At 39.2% G+C, this 26,833-nt stretch overlaps 1 protein-coding gene across 7 annotated transcripts in view; it reads right to left on the reverse strand.

The window, feature by feature from the left end:
• Positions 1-3,815: 3,815 nt before the first annotated feature.
• HDAC7 (histone deacetylase 7) overlaps positions 3,816-26,833 on the reverse strand; it is a 439,476-nt gene continuing 416,458 nt past the window's right edge. For 6 of the 7 annotated variants that reach the window (XM_073663183.1, XM_073663180.1, XM_073663181.1 and 3 more), the window contains 6 exons: positions 26,056-26,153; positions 17,707-17,825; positions 17,467-17,600; positions 12,566-12,650; positions 9,862-10,012; positions 3,816-8,917 (listed from right to left, as the gene is read on the reverse strand). In XM_073663183.1, the coding sequence (XP_073519284.1) occupies positions 8,869-8,917; positions 9,862-10,012; positions 12,566-12,650; positions 17,467-17,600; positions 17,707-17,825; positions 26,056-26,153 (636 nt within the window). In that variant the 3' untranslated portion in view covers positions 3,816-8,868. Of the gene's footprint in view, positions 8,918-9,861; positions 10,013-12,565; positions 12,651-17,466; positions 17,601-17,706; positions 17,826-25,870; positions 25,926-26,055; positions 26,154-26,833 lie in introns of those variants that run through there. The other variant, XM_073663185.1, reaches the window with a different exon arrangement.

Genomic DNA, 26,833 nt, shown 5'->3' on the forward strand with positions numbered 1-26,833 from the left:
TGAATGTGGTTTTGAGCACCTTGAGGGGTGCAGTTTTTAGAATGGTGTCACTTTTGGGTATTTTCTGTCATAAAGACCTCTCAAAGTGACTTCAAATGTGATGTGGTCCCTAAAAAAATGGTTTTGTAAATTTTGTTGGAAAAATGAGAAATCGCTGGTCAACTTTTAACCCTTATAGCTCCCTAACAAAAAAAAATTTTGGTTCCAAAATTGTGCTGATGTAAAGTAGACATGTGGGAAATGTTATTTATTAACTCTTTTGTGTGACATATCGCTCTGATTTCAGGGCTTAAAAATTCAAATTTTGAAAATTGCAAAATTTTCAAAATTTTCGCCAAATTTCCGTTTTTTTCACAAATAAACGCAAGTGATATCGAAGAAATTTTTCCACAATCATGAAGTACAATATGTCACGAAAAAACAATCTCAGAATCAGGGGGATCCGTTGAAGCGTTCGAGAGTAATTACCTCATAAAGTGACAGTGGTCAGAATTGTAAAAATTGGCCCGGTCATTAACGTGCAAACCACCCGCGGGGCTTAAGGGGTTAAAGGGAACCTGTCACCAGCAAAAACGCTATTAACCTGCAGATGTGAGGTTAATCTGCAGGTTAAACGCATTACTAACCTGCCCGCGCCTAACCAAAAGCTGGGGGAGAAAATGGACTTTATTCTCCCTGGCAGAATTCAGTTTCATGGGGGTTCAGTCACTTCCTCAATGTAAGTCTAAGAGGCTTAGAACAAGGCTCTCATACACTTTCATTAACCCGTTCCCAAGCTTGGATGTACTAGATATGTCCCAGTAATTTTGCGCACACAGGAGCTGTGCGCGTGTGATCGCCGCCGGGTGTTCAGCATAGTTGACACCTGGCTTTCACTGCCAAGAGCGGAGCCCACATTGATCCCAGCAGTCTAACTCGATATCGATCACAGCATTTAGAAAGCAGGCGGACCCGCATCATTGCTATGGTATCCTGACGTCGGGTCACCAGGTTTTAGCGTGGACCATGGTCTAAGAAGCTTGTGTGAGAGCAGAAGTGACAGTTACAATTCTGGTACATTGCAATGTATTATAACAGTGATCAGACTGCTGAAAGTGAAAGTCTTATAAAGGGACTAAGTAAAAAAGTTTAAAAAAAATGTAAAAATAAAAAAAAAAATATCACAAAATAATAATAATAAATAAAAAAGAATATATTGCACCCATAAATTTGTATTTTTATGTAAAAAAAATAATAAAAACAATTGCCAAATCTGGAATGACCTGCAACCAGAACGATCCACCACATAAAACTGACTCACTTGTTAACACCTACAGTGAACACCGTAAAAAAATAAGTACAACACGGGACAAAATAACGATGCTTTTTCATCATACCGTTGAACAAAAAGTGGAATAAAAAGCGATAAAAAAGACTAATGTAAATAAAAATGGTATAGCTGAAAACGTCATCTTGTCCCGCAAAAGACAAGTCACCATGCAGTTCCATCAGTGGAAAAAAAAAATTATAGCTCTTAGTATACAGCAATGCAAAAATAATTATTATTTCAATAAAATAATTTTTATTGTGTAAAAGCGCCAAAGCATAAAAACTTAAGTATCGTTGGAATCGTACTGACCTGGAGAATAAAGTTGCCTTATCAAATTCGCTACATGCAGAATGGCATGATGCAGAATGGCATGAAAAAGAATAGAAAGCGATCAAAAAACGTTATGTGACCAAAAATGGTACCAATAAAAACGTCAATTAATCCTACAAAAAACAAGCATGTTTCACATGTCTCTGTCAGGCGAAGTATAGAAAAATTATAGCTCTCAAAATATGGCGATGCAAAAACTAGATTTTGCAACAAAAAGTGTTTTTTAGCATGTGACAGCAGATGGGGACACCGTCTGGCCTATGATCAGACGGTGTCCATCTTTTTAGACGTGCATAAAAGCTCAGTCAAGCCCCATCTCTGAAAAGTAGACTGCTAAACAGATGGAGTCCAGAGTAACTCTGCTGCCTCATTATAGTGAATGGATCCCTTGGGGGTTTCATCTGAACGTTATTCGAAGATTTAGATGGACACCCCAAAGTAAGTACTCAGCATAGAGCGCTGGATAAATGTGATCCAAAATGTTATGTAAAATGTTCCTAACAAAAGCTTCAAATCAATCCACAAAAAAAAACCAAGTCCCTACTCTGGTCTGTCATCTGTTAACAGAAATATAGGGAGCTTCCATGTTACTAGTAGTACAAAGGCTCTGGAAAAGCCCTTCTCACCTCCAAAAGAAATTCAGAAAATTCTGTGCTCCCAAATCCAAATGACCCTCTCCCTTCCAAGCCTCAGTTTGCCTAAACCACATTTAGCATCCACATCTTTGGCATTTCTGTAGTGATGAGAACTCTCCTAATTTACACGTGTGTGTCTCCAGAAGCACGAGCTGCGCATAACGTACTGGTTACTACAACATACTTGTCACTACAACGTACTGGGGACTACAATGAACTGGGGACTACAACGTACTGGTCACTTCAACGGCAGTTTTCAATTTTCACTCAGCAACATCCACTGCTATTTGTTTCTGTAAAACATCCAAGGAGTCAAAATTGTCACTACACCTGTAGATAAACTCCCAACCGGAAGCAGTCTTATCTTCTGGGCAGCCTACGCTCCATAGTCAGGAAGATCAAAACTATAAAAGATGATTTTTACAGAACAAGGCCATTCAGGTATGGCTAATTTCAGCTGCAAACAACCTGTATGCCCATATTAATAACTCAAAAAGCTCAAAAGGGTGAAAGATTCCCTTTTAAGAACAGTCAGCGAGAATGGAGTTCTTTTGTTGATGTTAGGATATGACCTATAGAAATGTATTACTAGTAATCATTATGTTTTTAGTTTTACAGTATATCAGAACAACTTTTTGGTAAACCCTTAGGATAGATCCACATGGGACAATTATGTTGCAGATGTCTTGTGTGGATTTGCTCATGAGGATTTGAACATTTCTAACCAAATTGTTGCAGAAACCTGCACTGTGGATTTTAACATCAGCTACACGTAAACTTCTGTCACAGATTTTCTCAATCAATTTTGTGCCTTTTGATGCACGGTGCTAAAATACACAAGTCTACAAAATAGATTTCTCCAGCATATACTAGGGACGAATTTCAACGCCAGTCTATATTTCTATGTAAAACTACAAATGCCAAACTGGATTTTTGAGAGCAGTGAGTGAAGAATTCGTCATCTTGCTGTGGGAAGCAGCATTTTTCATGTACACCCACAGTGTCAAACATCACACAACCTGTCACAAAATTTAAATATTTAAATTTTTGTATGTGAATGTAGTCTATGGCCCATTATGGGATCTCGGAGTATACAATGTGGATTCATTATTATACAATGAAACAGCACGCGTTATTAATAGTGTTGAGCAAGTATGTTCTATTAACCCTTTCGCCGAGTATACTCGGGCCGAGCTCCGAGTAGTTACAGCTGCTCGGTGATATGTTTGAATCACTCCCGTGTGCATGATTTGCGACTGTTTGACAGTTTTATTACATGTGAGGAATGTCTATTTCTTACACATTCCTCACATGTAATAAAACTGTCAAACAGTTGCAAATCATGAACACAGGAGCGATTCAAACATATCACCAAGCAGCTGTAAATACTCGGAGCTCACCCGAGCATACTCGGAACAGAACATACTCGCTCAACACTAGTTATTAACTTTACATAGTGTATTGCCAAAAAAACGTAGATGTTTAGTTTGTAATAAATCATCCCAGTCCCAGAAGACAGTTGTATGTAACTATACAAGAGATTCAAGAAAAAAATACATTTTATTGTTCAAAATTCATTATTTTTTTTTTACAAAAAATACATATATAAAGATATATATATATATATATTTAGAATTTGCTTTTTTAGACAAAACTGGAGATCTGAATTACAGGCTATCTATAAGAACATCAGAAAATGTTGAAAACAAGATGCCTTCATTGAAAAAAACATTTTTTTTTTTGTACAAATACGTTCCCTTTCGGAGATAAACATTTTCTATTTTACAAAATACCAAAAGTGGAAGCCCTTTGAACAAACAATTGATCGTTAGCCAATGAACAGGTTACATATACAGAATCACTCATGCCCTTTATTATCTTTGGTGTTCAGTTGTTGACTCCAAGGTTAGGATAAAAAAAATTAGAGGCTTTCCCTTTAAATCATAAAATATTGAGAATGCAATGAACCCAGTAATGTGAAATGCACTTTTGGATCATGGTATAGAATGCACTGATAATACAATTTTCTTTTCTTCTGTAGCACATGGAGGACAAATTCTGCTTTTATCCTTGGAATTGTATCCTACACACTCAGTTCACTGTATAGAGGAGATATCCATAACTGCTGCCCTATAGCGACCTCTAGTGGCACCGTTGTGTATTTAAAAAGCCTATGACAGCAAGCACAAATTAATATATAAGTTGATGAAAACATACGGTATATATATATATATATATATATATATATATGTGTATATATATTTATATATATATATGTTACTTTTGTAATCTCATTTAAATTATTAAAAACAAAAAAATACATTTTATGTTTGGAATGTGAAGTAGGGTTATATGTTTGTCTTGTCTGTTGTCAATTAAATGCAATACATCAATTAATATTAGAATCTTTCTGATTGGGTGACAAAATATACAAATCTTATAATATACGGAATATATCATATTATAATGTATTATAACACTTTTTAAGATCACTATAAAACTGCATTGAGATTCCTTCAATCTAGATTCAATGGACCCTGGTAGTTTGAATAACTTAAAATATTTTTTTATAAGATGGTTTATTACACAAGAAGACTCAAAAGTAACTGTAAACACAAGTTCTACTTCTAAAACCGCACAGATATGTGCCGAACGATCAAACAGGATGCTGAAGTATAGGAATCTTACTGTATTTTCTTTTTTGAAAAAAGGCTGAATAATTGATTAGGATTAAAAAATGATATTTTCTAATAAATTCACATTCGTTCAAAATTTTAAAGATGGGGCGAGACAAAGAAAAATTTTTTACAAAGTTTCTGTAATATACAGTATAGATTTTGAATCAATATTGAAAAAAAGACAGAAGCATTGTAGGGGCCCAGTCCTAAATTTCTATTGTACCTGAAGTCTATAATAGTTTGCACATTATTAATTAATGTAATATCAATAATAACCTTTGGGATTTTTTTTAAAATTCTGTTTAAAAAACCTACAAATCTAGGGTTAAGTTCCAACGATGAAGTTTTGATGCTACGTATTTTCACTGTGCAGAAAATGCAGCGTCTTACAGTTCCAGCAGAGTGGATGTGATTTATAGAAATCTCATGCCCATCGTGCTCCTTTTATTCCCTTACATAAACTGACCTGCGGTGCGTTTTTCAAATCCGCAACATGTGAATTTCTTCTGCGGGTACGCTGAGTTTTATGTGCGGATTTTCCCCTTACATTAGATGTCGAAAATCAGCAGGTAAAAAACGCATGTGCATTTTTAGCCCGTTTCTGTTGCAGAAACGCAATGAAAACACATTAATCCTCACATGGATCTATCAATAAAGTTTTGTCAAAGCCAAACATCAGAAGTATCAAAAACAAAGCAGCTTTTTTAAAACATGAGATAAAAAACACAGCTTCAAAAATGTGGTAAAACCGCATGTAAAAAAAAAACGCACCCAAAAACGCAATGGAAAACAAAAAACCCGCAAGTAACTTAATATAGCAAATAGGTGCTGAAAATCTGCAACATCAAAAACTCACCAAATACTCATCATGGGAATATAGTTATGAACGTTTTAAAATAAGGCTACATTCCCACGATGAGATTTTTGGTGAGTTTTTGACGTCTGCACCATTCTTGCACCCATTAAGTAAGATAGGTTACTTGCATTTTTTCAAAAATAAGCAGCATCAAAAACGCACCAAAAACTCATTGTAGGAACTTAAGCCTTCGGCCACGTTCACACATTCAGTATTTGGTGTTTTTTTACCTCACTATTTGTAAGCCAAAACCAGCAGTGGGTGATAAATGTAGAAGTGGTGACGTCTTTTTATTATACTTTTCCTCTGATTTGTTCCTCTCCTGATTTTGGCTTATAAATACTGAGGTAAAAAACGCACAAAATACTCAACATGTGAACGTGGCCTTAAGGAGATGTGCACATTGAGCCTTTTTGCTGAGTTTTTGGAGTGGAAACTCCAAGTTTTTTATGAGAATTAGAGGAGTTTTTGCCCCATTTCTGCTCCAAAAATTGTAAATACCCTAAGAGGAGGATTTTATTCATTGTACTATAATATATAGGATGTGCAGCATGTAAAAAAAAATAAAAAAAACCCTTCGAAATGCTTGAAATTTGCTGTGATTTTTGTCATGTAATTTTAAAACCTGATTCTCTTGCATTGTACTGTACGCCGTTACAGAATTTCAGTGAAAATATCCCCAAATTCTGTGACAAATACACACAGGGGAATTTTTATCAAGACTGTCAAAAAGAAAAACGGACTTTGATGCTCACAGCAACCAATCACAGTGCAGCTATGATTTTACCAGAATTGTTTAAAAAATGAAAGCCGAGCTCTGATTGGTTGCTATGGGCAACGACATCTTTCTATTAGAAAGGTCTGATAAAATGAGGCCCAATGTGTGAACAAGGCCTATAAGAAAATGAACATACACTTAAGAATATTTAACATTTATACACTATGTACAGAAGGTGAATTCACAATCCCGGGGTGTTGCGACACACGGACAGATCAGTGTTTTATTAAGTCCTGGGATTTTTTTTTTCTTGTATTTACAGGGGGTAAAACCTATTTTATGTGGCAAAGCATTCCAAGACATTTCAAGATTAAACACAAACCTTTATCTACACCAGATGTTGGTAAAATTGAAAGATAAAACGCATTTTTCCCCTCAATCTCTAATGTTTAAGTTTGTAAAAAAAAAAAAACTAAAAATGCAATGCCGTCCCTTTTTTGACACGTAGATAAACTATAGAGTTGATTCGCTCAGCGGCTACAAACATGGAAATCAAGGGAGAGGAAAGTGAACCTTGAACCTGAGGGAGACAAAAAAGAAAAAAAACACTTGTTTTTGATTTGGAGGGCCGGTGAGCCGAGGATTTAGCCAGCTGTTTGCTTTGATTTACAATACAGCCGCTTACGCCTTTGCAAGTCATCACACCTGACAGGGGTATAAAGTGTGGCCGCGGAGAGGTACAGATTATTATTTTTCTTTTTTCACTGAAATCACTTCAAAGATCTTTGGACCGATGAGATTGACAAGTATCGTGAATGTAGCTCGCGAAAAAAAAAATATCTGGCAGCGAATAAAAGAGAAACATCACAGCGCAGAATTGGTGTAAATCCCGCTGCTTACCCCTTAATCCCACTGATTGTTAACAGGACTCGTGTCTTAGCAGACCCTATATGACGACTCTTTATTTTACATGTGAGCAGTGCAAAAATTAGCGTGAGGCAAATGGACAGGGTTCATTGCGGGTAGGATGGAAACAATTGCCCCAGTTGTCAGAGCTTTGCAATAATAATCTACACGGTTTGCAAAAATTAAATATATGACACATAATGGTTTTTATTTTCAAGTGAGCTGGAATTAAACTTTCGTGGACCTTAAAGAGTCGTTAAGTGGCTTTGCTCCACCTTCTTCAGATATAAAACAATATACAAGGGTCTGAAAAAAGTGCATCTATGTGGGCAGCGCAAATTTTAGCAATTGCTGATTGGTCATATATATATAGACACACAGGAAAAAAAGGACCAGCACACAAAATGTCTCATGACTTATTGTAATATCTGCATATTCCCGTGCCGTGGTCACATGAGAATGTAAAAAACTTCACTGATGTTGCAATGTTTGATCATATTGTCTCAAGCGCATTTTACAGCAAGAATGTCCTTTCCCAAATTGTATTTCATCACAACCCATTAGAAGTTGATATATCATATAATGTTTCCATCCCGCTTGTGGTGTGTGAGGAGCGGGTCTCCATAGTGCAAATGAACAACACAAAATCCATTTATCCAAGTAGGGATTAGTGGTCATCAGGAAATTCTTGAAAACAAAAAGGCATCTTATTTCCAGCTGTGCCAGGCACTTATAAGTTCCATTTTATTTCTTTTTTTTATGTTAAAACTCATGAATCTCCAGTGAATTGTCTACATGAAGGGTCTCCTCGTATACACAACCGTCCACCATGGAGGAGTGGTCATTTTACGTCCTTTACTGCAGTTCTTGTAGCGACTTGATATATTTTCACAAAGTTGGCAAATTTGGCATTTTACTAGCACTGTCACATTTCCAGCTCACCAGTTCAACCAGTCCGGAGCGTCATAGATCAACTAGTTGGATACAATCAGCCATATATTTCAAAAACCCCAAACCACAATTTCCAAAAACATGTTTTGTGTCCATTCCCTTGGGTTCTGTCGAGTTACTATGCTTCTTGGGTAATATGGGTCGTGTCACTGGTGGTATTCTCCATCATTCACTCCTGTATCACCTGAGTGATATCTTTGGTCAAGCTTAGTGGTGTCTTCTTTGTGCATATAGCCTTAGTCATAACAAGACATTATATATCTGTGTACGACCTATTTGCCCAGGCAGCGACTGAAAGTTTATTTTAGGCAAAAGCCCATATTGATTTCACATGTACAACTGTCTCAAGATGATGCAGCTTCAGAAATGAACTCACAGATCTTGCAAACTGTGTTAAGACAAATATAACAAACTGCACCACTGTACAACGTTAGAGCAGCAGCCTAAACTGATCCACCAGAATGAGGGACACCGTGTTCTTTGGGTCATAGACTCATAGATCCATCTTCTTCCATTGGCTCTTCTTGCGGATCGCTGATGTAAAGTTAAAAAGTACAACACACTATTATTGTATACAGAAATGGAAGTTCAGACACACAAAGGGGGAATTATTAAAAGGAATCTGTCACCAAGGTTGTATGTAATCTGAGAGCAGCATAATCTAGGGGCAAAGACCCTGATTCCTGATCTAACAGTTCTCTTCATGTTGAACTCTGTGTTACCCCACCCACACCACTTATTGGCAGCTTTTGGCCCATGTAGAGTGTGCACAGAAAGCAGCCAATCTGACAAAGTTTGAGTCAAGTGTCATTAGCACAAGCGGCCCGATTCTCTCTCATGACAGAACATGCGACCGTCTCTCCGTAGTCTTAGACACACATTAGAGTAAAATGTGCCAAATTTATTAGGAGGTACAAAACTCTGACTACATTTAAGTGCATATTTAGCTGTTCTAAGGATAAAAATTGAAGTCTATACCTGTCATGAGAAAGTATATATTTGTGCTATTATATGGGCCAATTACTCAAATATTTATTAAAAAAATTGTCAGTTCAGTGGTGGCCCAATTCCTCCTTGATAACCTTACCCACTTTTCTTGCCATTTTTCAAAATTTAGAGAGAAGTCGTAAATTTATCACATATATTTCTTGCAACAAAATCTGAAATCTTTTTACAGCCCAAAAGTGGTGCAAATCCACAAATCCTAAAAAAAGTTTTCTTCTATGCTGTAAAAAAGTAAGGGATGGTCATGGTTGCAATTATTTTTGGTCTTCAAAAATTCACTATTCGATTCTAAACTGACAGACTACTTATGGTGGCTTTTAACTCCTGTAACCACGTTTGGTTTTGGGTCTGTGGACGGTCACATATGGATCACAAAAACATTTAAGAACGAACCTAGAGGAGGTCAACACTAGAATTTATAGCAAACCATTATGAACAGTTCAACGATTGCCTCAAAATAGAAGGAAACATACTTGCTCCCAGCCGCTACTAGAGAAGTCCTGCCCACCGACAATGAAGCCAGAGCAGTCACAGTGTCCACTTCATCCCGGTCATGTTTTTGAGCTTCGAGGAGAGAGTATCCCACCTTAGATACATATCGTTTTACAGAATTCCAGTATTTACCTGTAAGAAGAAAATGTCTTGTTGAACTGTACTAGACTTTTTGACTAGTGTCCTACACAAGTAAGAGAGAACACGGATGTTTTGTAATGGGGTTGACATTTTGTTGACATGATATAAGAAGAAGCATGTTTGTGTGTGGAAGAGAATAAACACAACTAGTGAGAACCGGATGTCAAGGGCTCGGTTACGATAATTAGAGACAGAGATTGAGTAATTCTTTAACTGACTCATTTATTCCTTTAAGTAGTGTATGATGTGCCCCAAATATCCCATGATGAAGACTAATTTTCGAATATTTTTAGAGACTGTTTTGTGTTTCTTTCCAAATATTCTAATTCTGACATTTGGATGAACTTGAATCATATACCTGAATACTAACATTACCTTCAATTTAGTGGGAAACCCCAAACCATGTAAGTCTATAATAACCCTGACACTCCCATTTTGGAGTTCTCAATGTGCCACTGTGACCGGTCATGTCACCAGCTGCAACTACTGTATAAAAGTGGACCCAATGAATTAAAACATCTACAATATATGTAAAACGGGAATTGTTGGTTCAGTTCATGATCATCTTCCAAAGAAGATATATGTAATCCATGTCAGATAAATATATTAAAGCTATCACATGATCAATAAGAGGAGCATAAACCATGCACACCGAGTGCGATGGGTCATTTAACAGTTGCACCCACTGTCTTGTTATTATTTATTTATTGTTATTATCATGTATCTGACGATACATAAGGCCTTGTTTTTTGTGTAAAGACATGTAGATTTTATTGCCACCATCTTGGGTACATAAAACTGCTATTCTTCCATTTCTGTGTGTCTTTTTTCTCTACGGCATGCAATATAAATATTAAGGTTACCTGTATATTTTTTAATATTTAGTAATGTGCTTTTTTTAATAAGTATAAATCAACTTGTATTGCCACATTACAAGATCCGTAACTTTTTTTAAATTTTTCTGTTGATGTAGCCATATATGAGTTGTACGGGATTTTTTGTACCATACTGATGAAAATATAATTTGTTTGACTTTGAATAATTTTTTTTATGTAGGAAATGGCCTTCAGTTCTGGCGATGATTATCTTTTTAATGATTTAATTATATTTTTATTACATTTATTAATTTTGATACCCATTAGGGTACTTTTATAATTCATTGCCATACTTAGCATTACAGATGCGTCTGGCAGACCTTTTGAGTGTTCATCGGGGTTGCGGCTGCCATGGGACCCTATTAGCACGCTGTAATTATGTAATGAAAAGCCAATGGGCCCCTTTTCTGTGTCAAATTTCATAGGTACTCTGGTTGCTATTGAATATTGAATTTAAGAGATTTAAATAGCCAGGATGAGAGGGAACTCTGATCATAGTGTAGTTGTGTGCTGACATTACATTACAACCGACACTCACTGCTGATGGCACTGATTCAGCTTTTATGCCTATACCATCCACTAGAAGTATTGGTGCATCCATTTTCTTGAAGGGTGGTATGATTTACAATGAAGACTAGTATAAAACAGGGGCAACCTGTACATCAGATCTATACTTTCATACACATGGTCCACTTTTGTAATGCAAAATAATTTTTTAAAACATTGGTGAATACCTTTGTTAAGGTCCTCATACACATTAGACTAAAGTTGGCAGAACCACTGACAGTCTAACATGTATGGGGGCCTCCCGACTCTGTCCCCACAGATGATGTTGGGGGAGCCAAAGCTAAGGATCTGGCATCCCTGATCTTGGACTGCTGATCTTTTTGTTCTTGGCAAGATGAACCATCACCAGAGGAGTCTGACAGCGGATCTCTCGGGATCTTCTCGGGAAAGCTAGCGCTCTTGTGTACAGTGCAGTTGAGAAAGATATCTGCCGACTGAAGCGATTGGCCAAACCATTGCCCATTGGACAGTTATCTATAGTGTATGGGGCCCCTTACTTACATTCAATAGGATGCAGATGTTCAACTTTAAGACATAAAACATAGTGCTGTGCATAATGAGATCATTTTTTGAGAGTCTACAGCTATTTGCATAGAAAGCAAAAGTAACTTTAATTTGTTTCACAAAGCACTGGTCTAAATAACTAACTACAGTATATAAACGAAAACCATAACATCCAGACCATCCTTGTCTCCGAGAAAGATCACTATATGGGAGGTGGGGGTGCGGTTTGAATACTTATAGGGTTCTGTTGAAATGTTTCAGCAGTCCAAGCCAAGTTGGCTACCCAAGACATATTTTAGAGACCATCCTATAGCAGCTGATTCCTCATTAAATTCTGGTATTAATTGAAATGAGATCTCAGCAACATTTGTGACTGATTTATCACTCAGAGAGCCTTGTGACAAGCTCTTTGAAGTTATGTCTTCCAGATTTGTGTGTAGGAAAGTCCTTTTGCAGCTGCAAGTGCTTGCCACGCATTATAGAGCTGAGCTCTGCGTGGCAGGCTGCTTTCACTGCCGAGGTGCTCCCTTTCCCAATCCCCCTGCCCCAGTTCAGCCTCCCACCCCTATCCCAGCCGTAAGAAAAAGACAAGACTCACTCTGGACTTGAATGACAGTTTCGAGTGACCGAACAGCATTCTGATTTGGCCGTTGCCTTAAAATTTCTTCAGGGAGTGGATCCATCTAGAAATTTGAAATAGCACATAGCAATAAACATCTACTCTAAATGAGACTGTTGTCCATATATTTGGGGAAAGCCCATATTCATGGTTTAAGTAAATCACTAAATATACACTACCGTTCAAAAGTTTGGGGTCATTTAGAAATTTCATTATTTTTTAAAGAAAAGCACATTTGTTTTCAATGAAGCTAACATTAAATGAATCAGAAATACACTCTATACATTAGTAATGTGGTAAATGACTATTCTAGCTGCAAACGTCTTGTTTTTATTGCAATATCTACATAGGTGTATAGAGGCCCATTTCCAACAACCACCACTCCAGGGTTTTAATGGTTCATTGTGTTTGCTAACTGTGTAAGAAGGCTAATGGATATTTAGAAAACCCTAGAAAACCCTTGCACAAGTATGTTAGCCCAGCTGAAAACGGTTTGGCTGATTTGAGAAGCTATAAAATTGACCTTCCTTTGAGCTAGTTGAGAATCTGGAGCATTACATTTATTTGTTCTATGAAACTCTCAAAATGGCCAGAAAAAGAGAACTTTCATGTGAAACTCGACAGTCTATTCTTGTTCTTAGAAATAAAGGCTATTCCATGCGAGAAATTGCCAAGAAACTGAAGATTTCCTACAGCGGTGTGTACTACTCCCTTCAGAGGAGAGCACAAACAGGCTCTAACCAGTGTAGAAAGAGAAGTGGGAGGCCCCGCTGCACAACTGAGCGACAAGTACATTAGAGTCTCTAGTTTGAGAAATCGACGCCTCACAACTCCTCCACTGGCAGCTTCATTAAATAGTACACGCAAAACGCCAGTGTCAAAGTCTACAGTGAAGAGGCGACTCCGGGATGCTGGCCTTCAGGGCAAAGTGGCAAAGAAAAAGCCATATCTGAGACTGGCTAATAAAAGGAAAAGATTAATATGGGCAAAAGAACACAGACATTGGACAGAGGAAAATTGGAAAAAAGTTTTATGGACAGATGAATCAAAGTTTGAGGTGTTTGGATCACACACAAGAACATTTGTGAGATGCAGAACAACTGAAAACATGCTGGAAGAGTGCCTGATGCCATCTGTCAAGCATGGTGGAGGTAATGTGATGGTCTGGGGTTGCTTTGGTGCTGGTAAAGTGGGAGATTTGTACAACGTAAATGGTATTTGGAATAAGGAAGGCTATCACTCCATTTTGCAACGCCATGCCATACCCTGTGGACAGCGCTTGATTGGAGCCAATTTCATCCTACAACAGGACAATGACCCAAAGCACACCTCCAAATTATGCATGAACTATTTAGGGAAGAAGCAGGCAGCTGGTATTCTATCTGTAATGGAGTGGCCAGCGCAGTCACCAGATCTCAACCCCATTGAGCTGTTGTGGGAGCAGCTTGACCGTATGGTACGCAAAAAGTGCCCATCAAGCCAATCCAACTTGTGGGAGAGGCTTCAGGAAGCATGGGGTGAAATTTCTCAAGATTACCTCAGCAAATTAACAGCTAGAATGCCAAAGGTCTACAATTGCTGCAAAGGGAGCATTCTTTGACGAAAGCAAAGTTTGAAGGAGAAAATTATTCTTTCTAATAAAAATCATTATATCTAACCTTGTCAATGTCTGGATTATATTTTCTAATCATTTTGCAACTAATTTGATAAATAAAAGTATGAGTTTTCATGGAAAGCACAAAATTGTCTGGGTGACCCCAAACTTTTGAACGGTAGTGTAAATTTATAAAAATTATTTAAAACTGGAGATGTGACATGAGTAATAGTATTATGGCACATTTGTAAAATAACAAATTTAATCTGTAGTAATAATCTATAATAACTTATGTACAGTACAGACCAAAAGTTTGGACACACCTTCTCATTTAAAGATTTTTCTGTATTATCATGACTCTGAAAATTGTACATTCACACTGAAGGCATCAAAACTATGAATTAACACATGTGGAATTATATACTTAACAAAAAAGTGTGAAACAACTGAAAATATGTCTTATATTCTAGGTTCTTCAAAGTAGCCACCTTTTGCTTTGATGACTGCTTTGCACACTCTTGGCATTCTCTTGATGAGCTTCAAGAGGTAGTCACCGGAAATGGTCTTCCAACAATCTTGAAGGAGTTCCCACAGATGCTTAGCACTTGTTGGCCCTTTTGCCTTCACTCTGCGATCCAGCTCACCCCAAACCATCTCGATTGGGTTCAGGTCTGGTGACTGTGGAGGCCAGCACATCTGGCGTAGCACCCCATCACTCTCCGTCTTGGTCAAATAGCCCTTACACAGCCTGGAGGTGTGTTTGGGGTCATTGTCCTGTTGAAAAATAAATGATGGTCCAACTAAATGCAAACAGGATGGAATAGCATGCTGCTGCATGATGCTGTGGTAGCCATGCTGGTTCAGTATGCCTTCAATTTTGAATAAATCCCCAACAGTGTCACCAGCAAAGCACCCCCACACCATCACACCTCCTCCTCCATGCTTCACGGTGGGAACCAGGCATGTAGAGTCCATCCGTTCACCTTTTCTGCGTCGCACAAAGACACGATGGTTGGAACCAAAGATCTCAAATTTGGACTCATCAGACCAAAGCACAGATTTCCACTGGTCTAATGTCCATTCCTTGTGTTCTTTAGCCCAAACAAGTCTCTTATGCTTGTTGCCTGTCCTTAGCAGTTGTTTCCTAGCAGCTATTTTACCATGAAGGCCTGCTGCACAAAATCTCCTCTTAACAGTTGTTGTAGACATGTGTCTGCTGATAGAACTCTGTGTGGCATTGACCTGGTCTCTAATCTGAGCTGCTGTTAACCTGCGATTTCTGAGGCTGGTGACTCGGATAAACTTATCCTCAGAAGCAGAGGTGACTCTTGGTCTTCCTTTCCTGGGACGGTCCTCATGTGAGCCAGTTTCTTTGTAGCGCTTGATGTTTTTTGCAATTGCACTTGGGGACACTTTCAAAGTTTTCCAAATTTTTCGGACTGACTGACCTTCATTTCTTAAAGTAATGATGGCCACTTGTTTTTCTTTACTTAGCTGCTTTTTTCTTGCCATAATACAAATTCTAACAGTCTATTCAGTAGGACTATCAGCTGTGTATCCACCAGACTTCTGCACAACACAACTGATGGTCCCAACCCCATTTATAAGGCAAGAAATTCCACTTATTAAACCTGACAGGGCACACCTGTGAAGTGAAAACCATTTCCGGAGACTACCTCTTGAACCTCATCAAGAGAATGCCAAGAGTGTACAAAGCAGTCATCAAAGCAAAAGGTGGCTACTTTGAAGAACCTAGAATATAAGACATATTTTCAGTTGTTTCACACTTTTTTGTTAAGTATATAATTCCACATGTGTTAATTCATAGTTTTGATGCCTTCAGTGTGAATGTGCAATTTTCATAGTCATGAAAATACAGAAAAATCTTTAAATGAGAAGGTGTGTCCAAACTTTTGGTCTGTACTGTATTATAATAGTAGTATAGTAATGCAAATCGAGATCAATTGGGCTTCTATAAACTACTGAATATGGAAGTCCAGCAACAACTTCTAGCCATAGTCCATCAAAGAGGTCAGATATCCCCAACAATAAGACCATTTGTACTATGAAGTGGGCCATGGTGCACTTAAAATATTGTGATATCTAGTGGAACCTTTAACAAAGTAGAACAGACCATATTTGTAGTTTTTCCTAAAATCCTATATTCTCTGAAATATATGGTCATCATATATTTGTTTTTTTGTCTTGGTTAGTGTATCAAAAGATATAAAGATTGTAAAATGGCCACCGGACATGTCCTTGAGGGGAGATATGTATCGCTGAGGTTGGCAACTTCAGTGATGTAAAACCAGAAAAGCATTCTCCAGCACAAGTAGTGCTGAGAGGGTTAATTAGGTGTTTCTGGGCTGTTTTTTTCGAGCAGTCATAAGAGATGGGGGGGATTGGCTGCTCACATATCCCCACCCCCAGGGCGTGTGTATAAAATGGAGACCAAGTGTCTCATTCAGTGTCTGTGGCTGGAGGTTGCGGAGACCTCCAGAGTGTTTGTGGCAAAAAGACACTGACCGTGACCGTGAGCGGGTGAACCCACCATATTGTATTGGACTGTTTGTTTTCTGTTTTTGTTACACTGTGCCGGACAAGGCTTCCTTTTGTTTACTTCTGGAAGTGCGGTTTATGCAGCACATATAAACCTGCCTTGGACATTTTAAAGAGACAGTGTCCCGTGCCTGCCTCTAACGCGGCTAAGTGAGTACCGAACCCTACAAGATATATTCTTTAGAAAAAAAAAAAATAGAAAAAAACTGAAGGTCTGAACAGAAACGTAAGTTGATGTGCATGCAAAATGTAAATGCATGTTCACACAAGGCCATTAAACAGAGAGAAACCAAGAACAAGAAAACTACCCAAGGGTTGCCGTGAAGTGGCGGGATGGCTTTCACATTATTTTAATCAAAATTATGTTAAGTAAATACCCTTTATTATTTATTATTATTTTTGTTGTCTGACACATTGCCATTAATTTTCTTGATACTCAAATCAGTTCAATATTGGTTCATGGGTTATGTTACTGTTTCCTCATGCAGCAATTGAGTTGCTTTGTGGGACAGAGGTGTAAAGTAATGCATCATTGTTGGATTTGTTAATATTTGCTTTTTTTCTGGCAGTGATAATCTTTTATAATTGTATATTGCAAATCATTTTTGGATTTTTTAGATTTATCTTGCTATCTCTTGGTGAGATAGCCAGGTGTTCATGCCTCCAAATAGATTGTGTGATCTTTTTTTTATCTAATATATATCATATTTTCTTTTGCCGAAATTACCTCATTACCCAGCAAAGCAGACACGCAGGCCTCTGATGCATCGCATATAGAGGTCAGATCATGACCACCTTCGAGGGCCAGCACTACACGCCCTCCAGCCAGGCTCATCAGTTGACGTGTCATGTGACCAAAACCTGAAAATAAAAGCACAAAAAAGAATAAACTTTCATCTCATATACAAAGTCCTCAAAATGAATATGCATCTATCAAAACAGACTTAATACTAGAATTTAAGCTTACACTTAGCTGTTACTTTATATCCTCCAAGAGGAGCTGGATGACCTTCGGCTGCATCAAATCCAGCAGAAACTAAGACCACATCTGGTGAAAACTCGTGAGCAATTGGCATCACCACCGTCCTGTTAAGAGAAAGATGGACAGAATTCAGCACCAGAACCGGAATACCACCGAACTGGAATAAACAATTTGCATAATCTCAGATTATTTTGTAAATTAAAAGGAAATTTCAATTGTACAAGCAAAAAAATAAATAAATAAAACAATTGATTCCAAAACAAAGTGGTAGTCACAAAATTCCTTAGTGTAAAATACTTCCTTTGCCAAGATCCTGGGAATTCAATTTGCCAGAGCGGAGCTACTAATGACAGCATCATGTGCCAGGAGGTGCAGTCCTAAAATACCTGAACAGCTATAAATTGCTTTGCATAAAACATGGTTTGTCAAACAAACTGTTTCATGTTTCCCATATTTACTAAGTCTACAATATGTTCACTATATTTGTAGGATACCCATGTGTAAATAAGTTTCAGGCTGACGGGCATTCTCCATGTTTTATCAGAAGAATTTCCCAAATATAACTTCATTACTGGATGTATTACCGCTGGCAGCAAGTGTTCAGTTGTTCTACTGCGCCACAAGAAGGGAAACAAAGTAAAGGCCCCGTCACACTTAGCGACGCTGCAACGATACCGACAACGATATGACCTGTCAGGGATCGTTGCTGCGTCGCTATGTGGTCGCTGGTGAGCTGTCAAACAGGCAGGCTCACCAACGATCAGGGGAGCAGCGACATCGTGGAAAGAATCTTTCCACGATGTCCTGCTCCTGGTTACCAGCCTGCTGCTGAAGCAGGAGCAGGCTGGTAACCATGGTAAACATCGGGTTACTAGGGGCACACGCGCACCTAGTAACCCGATGTTTACCATGGTTACCACTCTGCTACAGTGAGCGGGAGGTTACCGCTCACTTTAGCAGGCTCGTAACCATGATAAACAATGGGTTACTAGGTGCGCGTGTGCCCCTAGTAACCCGATGTTTATCATGGTTACCAGCCTGCTAAAGTGAGCAGTAACCTCCCGCTCACTGTAGCAGAGTGGTAACTATGGTAAACAACGGGTTACTAGGTGCGCGTGTGCCCCTAGTAACCCGATGTTTACCATGGTTACCAGCCTGATCGCTGCTCCCGCTGGTCACACACAGCGATGTGTGCTGACCAGCGGGAGGGCAACGACCAAAAAATGGTCCAGGACACTTTGCAGCGATCAGCGACCTCACAGCAGGGGCCTGATCGCTGCAAAGTGTAACACATAGCGACATCGCTGGTGAGGTCGCTGTTGCGTCACCAAAACCATGACACAGCAGTGATCTCGCTAGCGATCTCGCTATGTGAGACGGAGGCTTAAAACTTGATGCCCATTTCAATCAATGGACTGTCTGGGTAATGAACAAATCTGTTGGGCCCTCCAGAGAGAGAGAAATGTGCTTACTCTTCACTGAAGGGCTTCTCTCTATTAACTGAAAATGCCCTTCAAGGGTATTGGAACAGAAGTTCCCAAAGTAAACTAATAGTGACAAATAGAATGGCATTTAGCAGGGAGAAATGCAAGATTCTCCATCTAGGCAAGAAAAATGCAAATTACATCTACAGAATAGGAGCAATAGAACTAAGCAACAGCACGTCTGAAAAAGATTTAGGTATACTAATAGATCACAGAGTGCACATGAGTCAACAGTGTGATACAGCAGCAAAAAAGGCAAACATAGTTCTGGGATGTATTAAGAGAAGCACAGTCTAGGTCCCATGAAGTAATTATTCCCCTGTATTCCTCCTTGGTCACACCTCATCTGGAATACTGTGTCCAGTTCTGGGCACCACATTTTAAAAACAAACATCGAGAAACTGTAGCAAGTTTAGAGAAGAGCTACCAGGATGGTGAGCGTACTGTACAGTATGTCATATGAGGAACGGTTACAGAATCTGGGAATGTTTAGCTTGCAAAAAAAAAGGCTAAAAGGAGACTTAATAGCTTTCTACAAATATCTGAGGGGATGTCACAGTGTAGAGGGATCATCCTTATTCTCATTTGCACATGGAAACACGAGAAGCAATGGAAGAAACTGAATGGGTGAAGATACAGATTAGATATCAGAAAAAACTTTTTGACAGTGAGGGTGATCAATGAGTGGAACAGGCGACCACGAGAGGTGGTGAGTTCTCTCCTTCAATGGAAGTCTTCAAACAGAAGCTGGACACACATCTGTCTGAGATGGTTTAGTGAATCCTGTATTGAGCAGGGCGATGGAAACGATGACCCTGGAGGTCCCTTCCAACTATAACATTCTATGATTCTATATTAATAGAGCCATATCATTTTGGTCTGATCTACAGGATGCGTTATCTACGGTGTGATCATCAGCAAATCCAACAAAAATTATCTAGATAGGCCCATCTACTGTCTATGCCCATCTTAAATACAGTATCCATTAACAAAAACACTAGAGACTGTTGTGGAAAGGGTAAGAAATGGGGCGAGCAAATTAAAGATTGTCCTTTCTGACACTTGCGTATCATACAGAAAGTCAAGGAACAAGACTGGTGGTGCACACTCCAAAACCCATGCTTCAGACACCAAGAGAGCTTGTCTGGGAGGGTCTATACTCTCTACCTGTAGACAGATCTGTGGACAGCATGGCTAACTACTGCACCCACTTCCCAGGTTTGATCTAATTCATTTAAAGGGGTTGTCCACTACCAGACAGTCCCAGCTTAATCAATTTAGGTCCAAAATGAAAACAGTGTATACTCACCTCTTGCAGCGATGTCAGTGCCGCTGTTCCCGGAAGTGATGTGCCATAGTTATGTCAAGTGCAGGCCGCAGCGAATAAACAACCGCTTATCAACTGCATCAACATTCCGTAAGAGCTGATGTCCATCAGTTGCAATGAGCAGACGCTCATCAGCTGCAGCTCATCAATATTCTGTCAGAGCAGATGTTGGTCAGAAGCAATGAGCGGCCACTTGTCACCTGCAGCTCATCAATATTCCCTAAGAGTGGATGTCCATCAGCTGCAATGAACAGACGCTCCTCAGCTGCAGCTCATCATTATTTAGTCAGAGCAGATGAAGAGTCACCACTCAATGGCCACAGCCGGTACACAATGTTACGCTAATGCCAGGAATAGTGGCCGACATCACTGGAGCATTACCGCTGCCAGAGGTGAGTATGCACTATTTTGATTAAGCTGCGGTTGTCCGGTAGTGGACAACCCTTTTACAGAGTCATTTCCATCTGAAGACCAACATTAACAAGATAATTTAGTAAGCCCATGCAATGTAGGAATTATGGCTCTATAATATTATTTTCGGGATATTATTTTCTGCCATTCTAATGTATTATATTCTTTTATATATTTTAGTACCATTAGGAATTTGAAGAAAAAGTCTTTGCTAGCTTTGGAGTCGAGACTTGGTCCTTGTTCTCAACCTAATGTGTGCCTCACCACATGTAAAATTGTCACATTCTTCAAATTTCTACGATGATACACATGAAAAAAATAGTTTTGAGGCCCTCAAAGGGTTTCCCGAGAGAACAGAGACTTCCAGTAAAGGACAATCGGAAAAAAATATTAGTGTCAGGAAAATGAATGGGTAGTTGGTGTGTTATAAAGCAGTGGTATCACTAACGCAACCGGACATTAGTAATGTGTTCTGTTATACGCTATTCTCAGCATATTGGATCAGAAACAAAAATGAATCTGGAGAATGTTATGCGAGACCCGATTGGTGGCTACATGCCCTAAAGGTTCATGAATATTGGTTAGGCCTACAAAGTGGTAGCCTCCACCGTATCTAGTGCACAGGTGCTTCCAAGACTAAGACTACATATGAAGACCGGTCTGAGAATATGGAAGCACAGATCTGATTCCATGATTGTCCTATTATATGCCACAACAATACTTGAAGGAACCTGTTCGTTGTCTAATTAGCTATCCCAGAGAGCTGACAATCTCACAAGAAGCAATGCGCCATAAAACCTGGCAATGAGGAAATAAGGATTGTGAGCGAAGCCGTGAGCGGAATCATGCTTTCTTTGTGCAGAAAACCTATTTATAGAATCCCTTTCAAGTAAAACTGATCCAGATGTAGAAACAAGGGAAGGGGGTTGGTGGGCAGGAAGAAACAAACTCGTAACGTGGAAGAGAATTAAGGCACTGCTGAAGTCACAGCGAAAATTCCACTTTAACTCGTTCACTTCTAGACTCTAATTGTGCTAATTTTGCATCGCAATGCCAAGCCATGGGCATACTCCAGGTCTATTCCAAAAGGTTTTTGTACTGCTTACCATTATTTCATATAATTAATGCGCAAAAACCTCTGTATATAGATACCAATGCGTTGTGGTAGATGGTTTTTATTACCAACCACACATAACTGTGAAACTGACTTGTAATACTGAGAAACATATAGTAGCTTCCAGAACTGGATGTAATACCATTGCATGGTCGTATCATGGCTACACGTAACTGAAATGGGAATGACCTCAACCAATTTAATGTATGAAAAGCCCAATCAGGAATAAGGGACATAACCAAAGTCTATGTATTTACTCCCCCCAAAAATACTATACATACACTCATGTTCTATACATCACATTGATTCTTCAAAATAAACGGTACACGTGAACATTTTTGAAAGTTTTAAAAAATTTGGATCTCAATATCATATGAGCATATGAGAGCAAGAAGCCACCGATGCGGGAGGTGAGTGTAAGTTTTTACTATTTTATACAGGAGACTACAGCATTAAAGAAGGAGTTTCCCAAGGAGTGGACCCCTTTAAGTTAGGGATCTTAGTTTCCTTATCCATGAATCCATCTTGCCTTCACACATAATGTAGATAGCCAGACAATATAAAGGATAGCTCCCACTTGCCGTAGCGACTGAGTCTCAGAGTTTAATTGATTTCTTCTGCAACCACAGAACAATGTGGATGAGTTTGGTTTTGTGGCATTGACTGCACTTGTTTTTAGCATATAAATAATCATACTAAATAGTATAAGTACACTATGATGGTAAGATAATGTAACAATTAAAAATGTAATGACAGTGCAAATTGAAAATGAGTGTTCTTATTCCAGACATTTATTGCATATCCACAAGACATTTCATAAGTGTAAGGTAGGTGTGGGTGTCCCACTTCTGGGTCTTTCACCTCTTCCCTGTGTCCTCTGTTTGCCAATTCCACCCATTGAAGTCTATGGGATACACAGCAGTGCTCTTTCACTTAGGCTTTTTTCATACATTCGTTTTTCTTATTTTGGGTACGAGATAAACGGATCGATTTTGAGCAGTGTTTGTCACTTAATTTTCAACCATATTTTAGTCTATGTATCCGTTTTTTAGCATACAAAAAAGTTTCCAAACTTCTATTAGATAGTAAAAATTAAACATCAGTCGGATGACACACGGATGGCATCTGAGTGCTATTTTTTGTGTGGACCCATTCACCTAAACGGGCAAGTTTGACAAGTAAATCAGATCAAAAACTGACATATTTCTGTTTATTTGGCAGACAAAACCCCCCCAGGTCTTATAGGTTATACTGGATACGTGTTCTAGCATGGATATAACATGTTCACCCCTTTTGCTGAACCTCTTTGATTCTTGTTTAATAGAGATACACTATGGACTTTATCTTATAGTCATACCCAAATATGTGTACTTTGGCTCATAGCCCTATTTAGGATCCTTCGTGGACAGAACATGTACGACTAAAATGAATGCCTAAATGAGGCTTAATTGAAGCCGATACGAGAGGTGATTGATTGTTGGTGGCCACTTTGCAGCTGCAAACATGGATTGGGGACCAGTTTATGCACTTGAAATGTTTTTTTTTATGCAGAAATCAAATAGTTGAATCTATCATCTAAACTACAGTACAGACCAAAAGTTTGGACACACCTTCTCATTTAAAGATTTTCTTGTATTTTCATGACTATGAAAATTGTACATTCACACTGAAGGCATCAAAACTATGTATTAACACATGTGGAATTATATACTTAACAAAAAAGTGTGAAACAACTGAAAATACGTCTTATATTCTAGGTTCTTCAAAGTAGCCACCTTTTGCTTTGATGACTACTTTGCACACTCTTGGCATTCTCTTGATGAGCTTCAAGAGGTAGTCACCGGAAATGGTCTTCCAACAATCTTGAATGAGTTCCCAGAGATGCTTAGCACTTGTTGGCCCTTTTGCCTTCACTCTGCGGTCCAGCTCACCCCAAACCATCTCGATTGGGTTCAGGTCTGGTGACTGTGGAGACCAGGTCATCTGGCGTAGCACCCCATCACTCTCCCTCTTGGTCAAATAGCCCTTACACAGCATGGAGGTGTGTTTGGGGTCATTGTCCTGTTGAAAAATAAATGATGGTCCAACTAAATGCAAACCAGATGGAATAGCATGCCGCTGCAAGATGCTGTGGTAGCCATGCTGGTTCAGTATGCCTTCAATTTTGAATAAATCCCCAACAGTGTCACCAGCAAAGCACCCCCACACCATCACACCTCCTCCTCCATGCTTCACGGTGGGAACCAGGCATGTATAGTCCATCCGTTCACCTTTTCTGCGTCGCACAAAGACACGGTGGTTGGAACCAAAGATCTCAAATTTGGACTCATCAGACCAAAGCACAGATTTCCACTGGTCTAATGTCCATTCCTTGTGTTCTTTAGCCCAAACTTGTCTCTTCTGCTTGTTGCCTGTCCTTAGCAGTTGTTTCCTAGCAGCTATTTTACCATGAAGACCTGCTGCACAAAGTCTCCTCTTAACAGTTGTTGAAGAGATGTGTCTGCTGCTAGAACTCTGTGTGGCATTGACCTGGTCTCTAATCTGAGCTGCTGTTAACCTGTGATTTCTGAGGCTGGTGACTCGGATAAACTTATCCTCAGAATCAGAGGTGACTCTTGGTCTTCCTTTCCTGGGGTGGTTCTCATGTGAGCCAGTTTCTCTGTAGCGCTTGATGGCTTTTGCAACTGCACTTGGGGACACTTTCAAAGTTTGCCCAATTTTTCAGACTGACTGACCTTCATTTCTTAAAGTAATGATGGCCACTCGTTTTTCTTTACTTAGCTGCTTTTTTCTTGCCATAATACAAATTCTAGCAGTCTATTCAGTAGGACTATCAGCTGTGTAGCCACCTGACTTCTGTACAACACAACTGATGGTCCCAACCCCATTTATAAGGCAAGAAATCCCACTTATTAAACCTGACAGGGCACACCTGTGAAGTGAAAACCATTTCCGGTGATTACCTCTTGAAGCTCATCAAGAGAATGCCAAGAGTGTGCAAAGCAGTCATGAAAGCAAAAGGTGGCTACTTTGAAGAACCTAGAATATAAGACATTTTTTCAGTTGTTTCACACTTTTTTGTTAAGTATATAATTCCACATGTGTTAATTCATAGTGGCAGATATTAGTTTGGACAAGTAAAGTTTGATTTTATTGCATTCACAGACTTCCAGATGATGACCCGTATCTCCACAGAAAAGAAAACACATCAGCTTTATTCCAGAAGCACAGAAGATATGAACAGATTGGAGTTGCTGCAGGACAGCATCAATTAACCAGAAGGTGGTCAATTCTATTAACTGAAATATCAAAGAGGGGACATTGGCATGATACCGTACCCACTCCAGAACACATCATCACAAGGAAAAGGAAAGAGCGAACTGAGAAAGAAACCAGAAACAATTTCTTAGCAGAAAACAGAGAGACGTCAGGGTGGACCGGTGCTGGTAGTGAGGACGGGCATTGCTCAACATTACCTGGCATTGGACTGCATGCCACTCTCTGAGCACATAAGTTAATTTCAGAGCACTCCAAGCAGTGTAAAACTTTTATTAGTATGACCATGCAGACAAAGTCCCTGAATAATAGCCATATGGCTTAATAAACTTAGTTCACTTCATATGGGGTATTGGAGAACGGCTGTGTATATGGCACACCTGTCATTCTAATAGTGCACAATGTGTTGGGTAAGTCAGTCCACAGCAACTCGTGTTGGTTGCACCTGTTAGGTGTATAGATAAGTATACAAATGTCTAATTGGGAGAGGGCTGCACTGATATTGCCCAAATAATACCTGTACTGTGGACACCCAGAGGGCTTCAGTCCCCAGCTCTCCTCATCCGGCATATTCCACCAGCACTAAAATGCACTACAAGGTCAGAAAAGACAGAAACGAAAAGGAGTGAAAAGTGGGAGCAGAGTAGATGAGGAAGGAAACCTAGAAAAAGAGGGAAAGGCAAGGAAAAGGGAATCGGCGAGGAATACATTTGGAGACTCACCTGAAGGCGGCAAGATACTCTGCATCACCCATAGGGGGATCCAAACCTCCTGCCCAGGCAACATTCACATTGAAGCCCTCTCCACTGTTGGCACCAACCTGCGATTAAGATTACATGTAAGTTCATGTTAATGTGCACTTAAGTAGAACAAGAAGAATGCTTTGAGCAGAGTGTTCTTCTGGGGTCATGATGGAAGGGTTGAGGTGAACGGATCCAGGTGAGGTTTGGTCACGCATAACAGCTGTTGAAACTATCTGTAAAATGTTTTCCATTCCAAAATCTACAGGGGGTAGATACTATACTATAGTGGTGCCAACACATCTTCTAATACAATACTGGTCAGAGTCATTTGATCATTACTGGATGTTCCTTCAAGTTTTAGCAGAATCCACCACAAATCTAATGATTATGAAGTCCTCGTGAAGAGCATGGGTCAGCCAAAAGCTTTATAATGTAAAGACTGATACCTCAATTCCAACAGTGTGTTGCGTATCGGGCTGCTTGCTGTAGTTTTGGTAAAATCACTGTTTTATTAATAGGAGGTTATCACCAGAGGAATAGTACACCTGCTGCCATGTAGTCCTCCATACACATGAGCTCCATATAATCCCATCCCCCACCACTGATTGGCAGCTTACTGCCTATGCACATTGTACACAAAAGCTGAAAATCAGTGGTTGTGGGTGGGGTTATACAGAGCTCAGCATTCAGAGAACTGGTAGATATGCCTCATATAAAACTATGATTTTATAACAAAAATACAACACACAGCCCAGTA

The sequence above is a fragment of the Phyllobates terribilis genome, unplaced genomic scaffold, assembly GCF_046119375.1.
Source record: "Phyllobates terribilis strain yellow unplaced genomic scaffold, ASM4611937v1 Scaffold_2__4_contigs__length_985480577, whole genome shotgun sequence".
NCBI classification, from domain to species: domain Eukaryota; kingdom Metazoa; phylum Chordata; class Amphibia; order Anura; family Dendrobatidae; genus Phyllobates; species Phyllobates terribilis.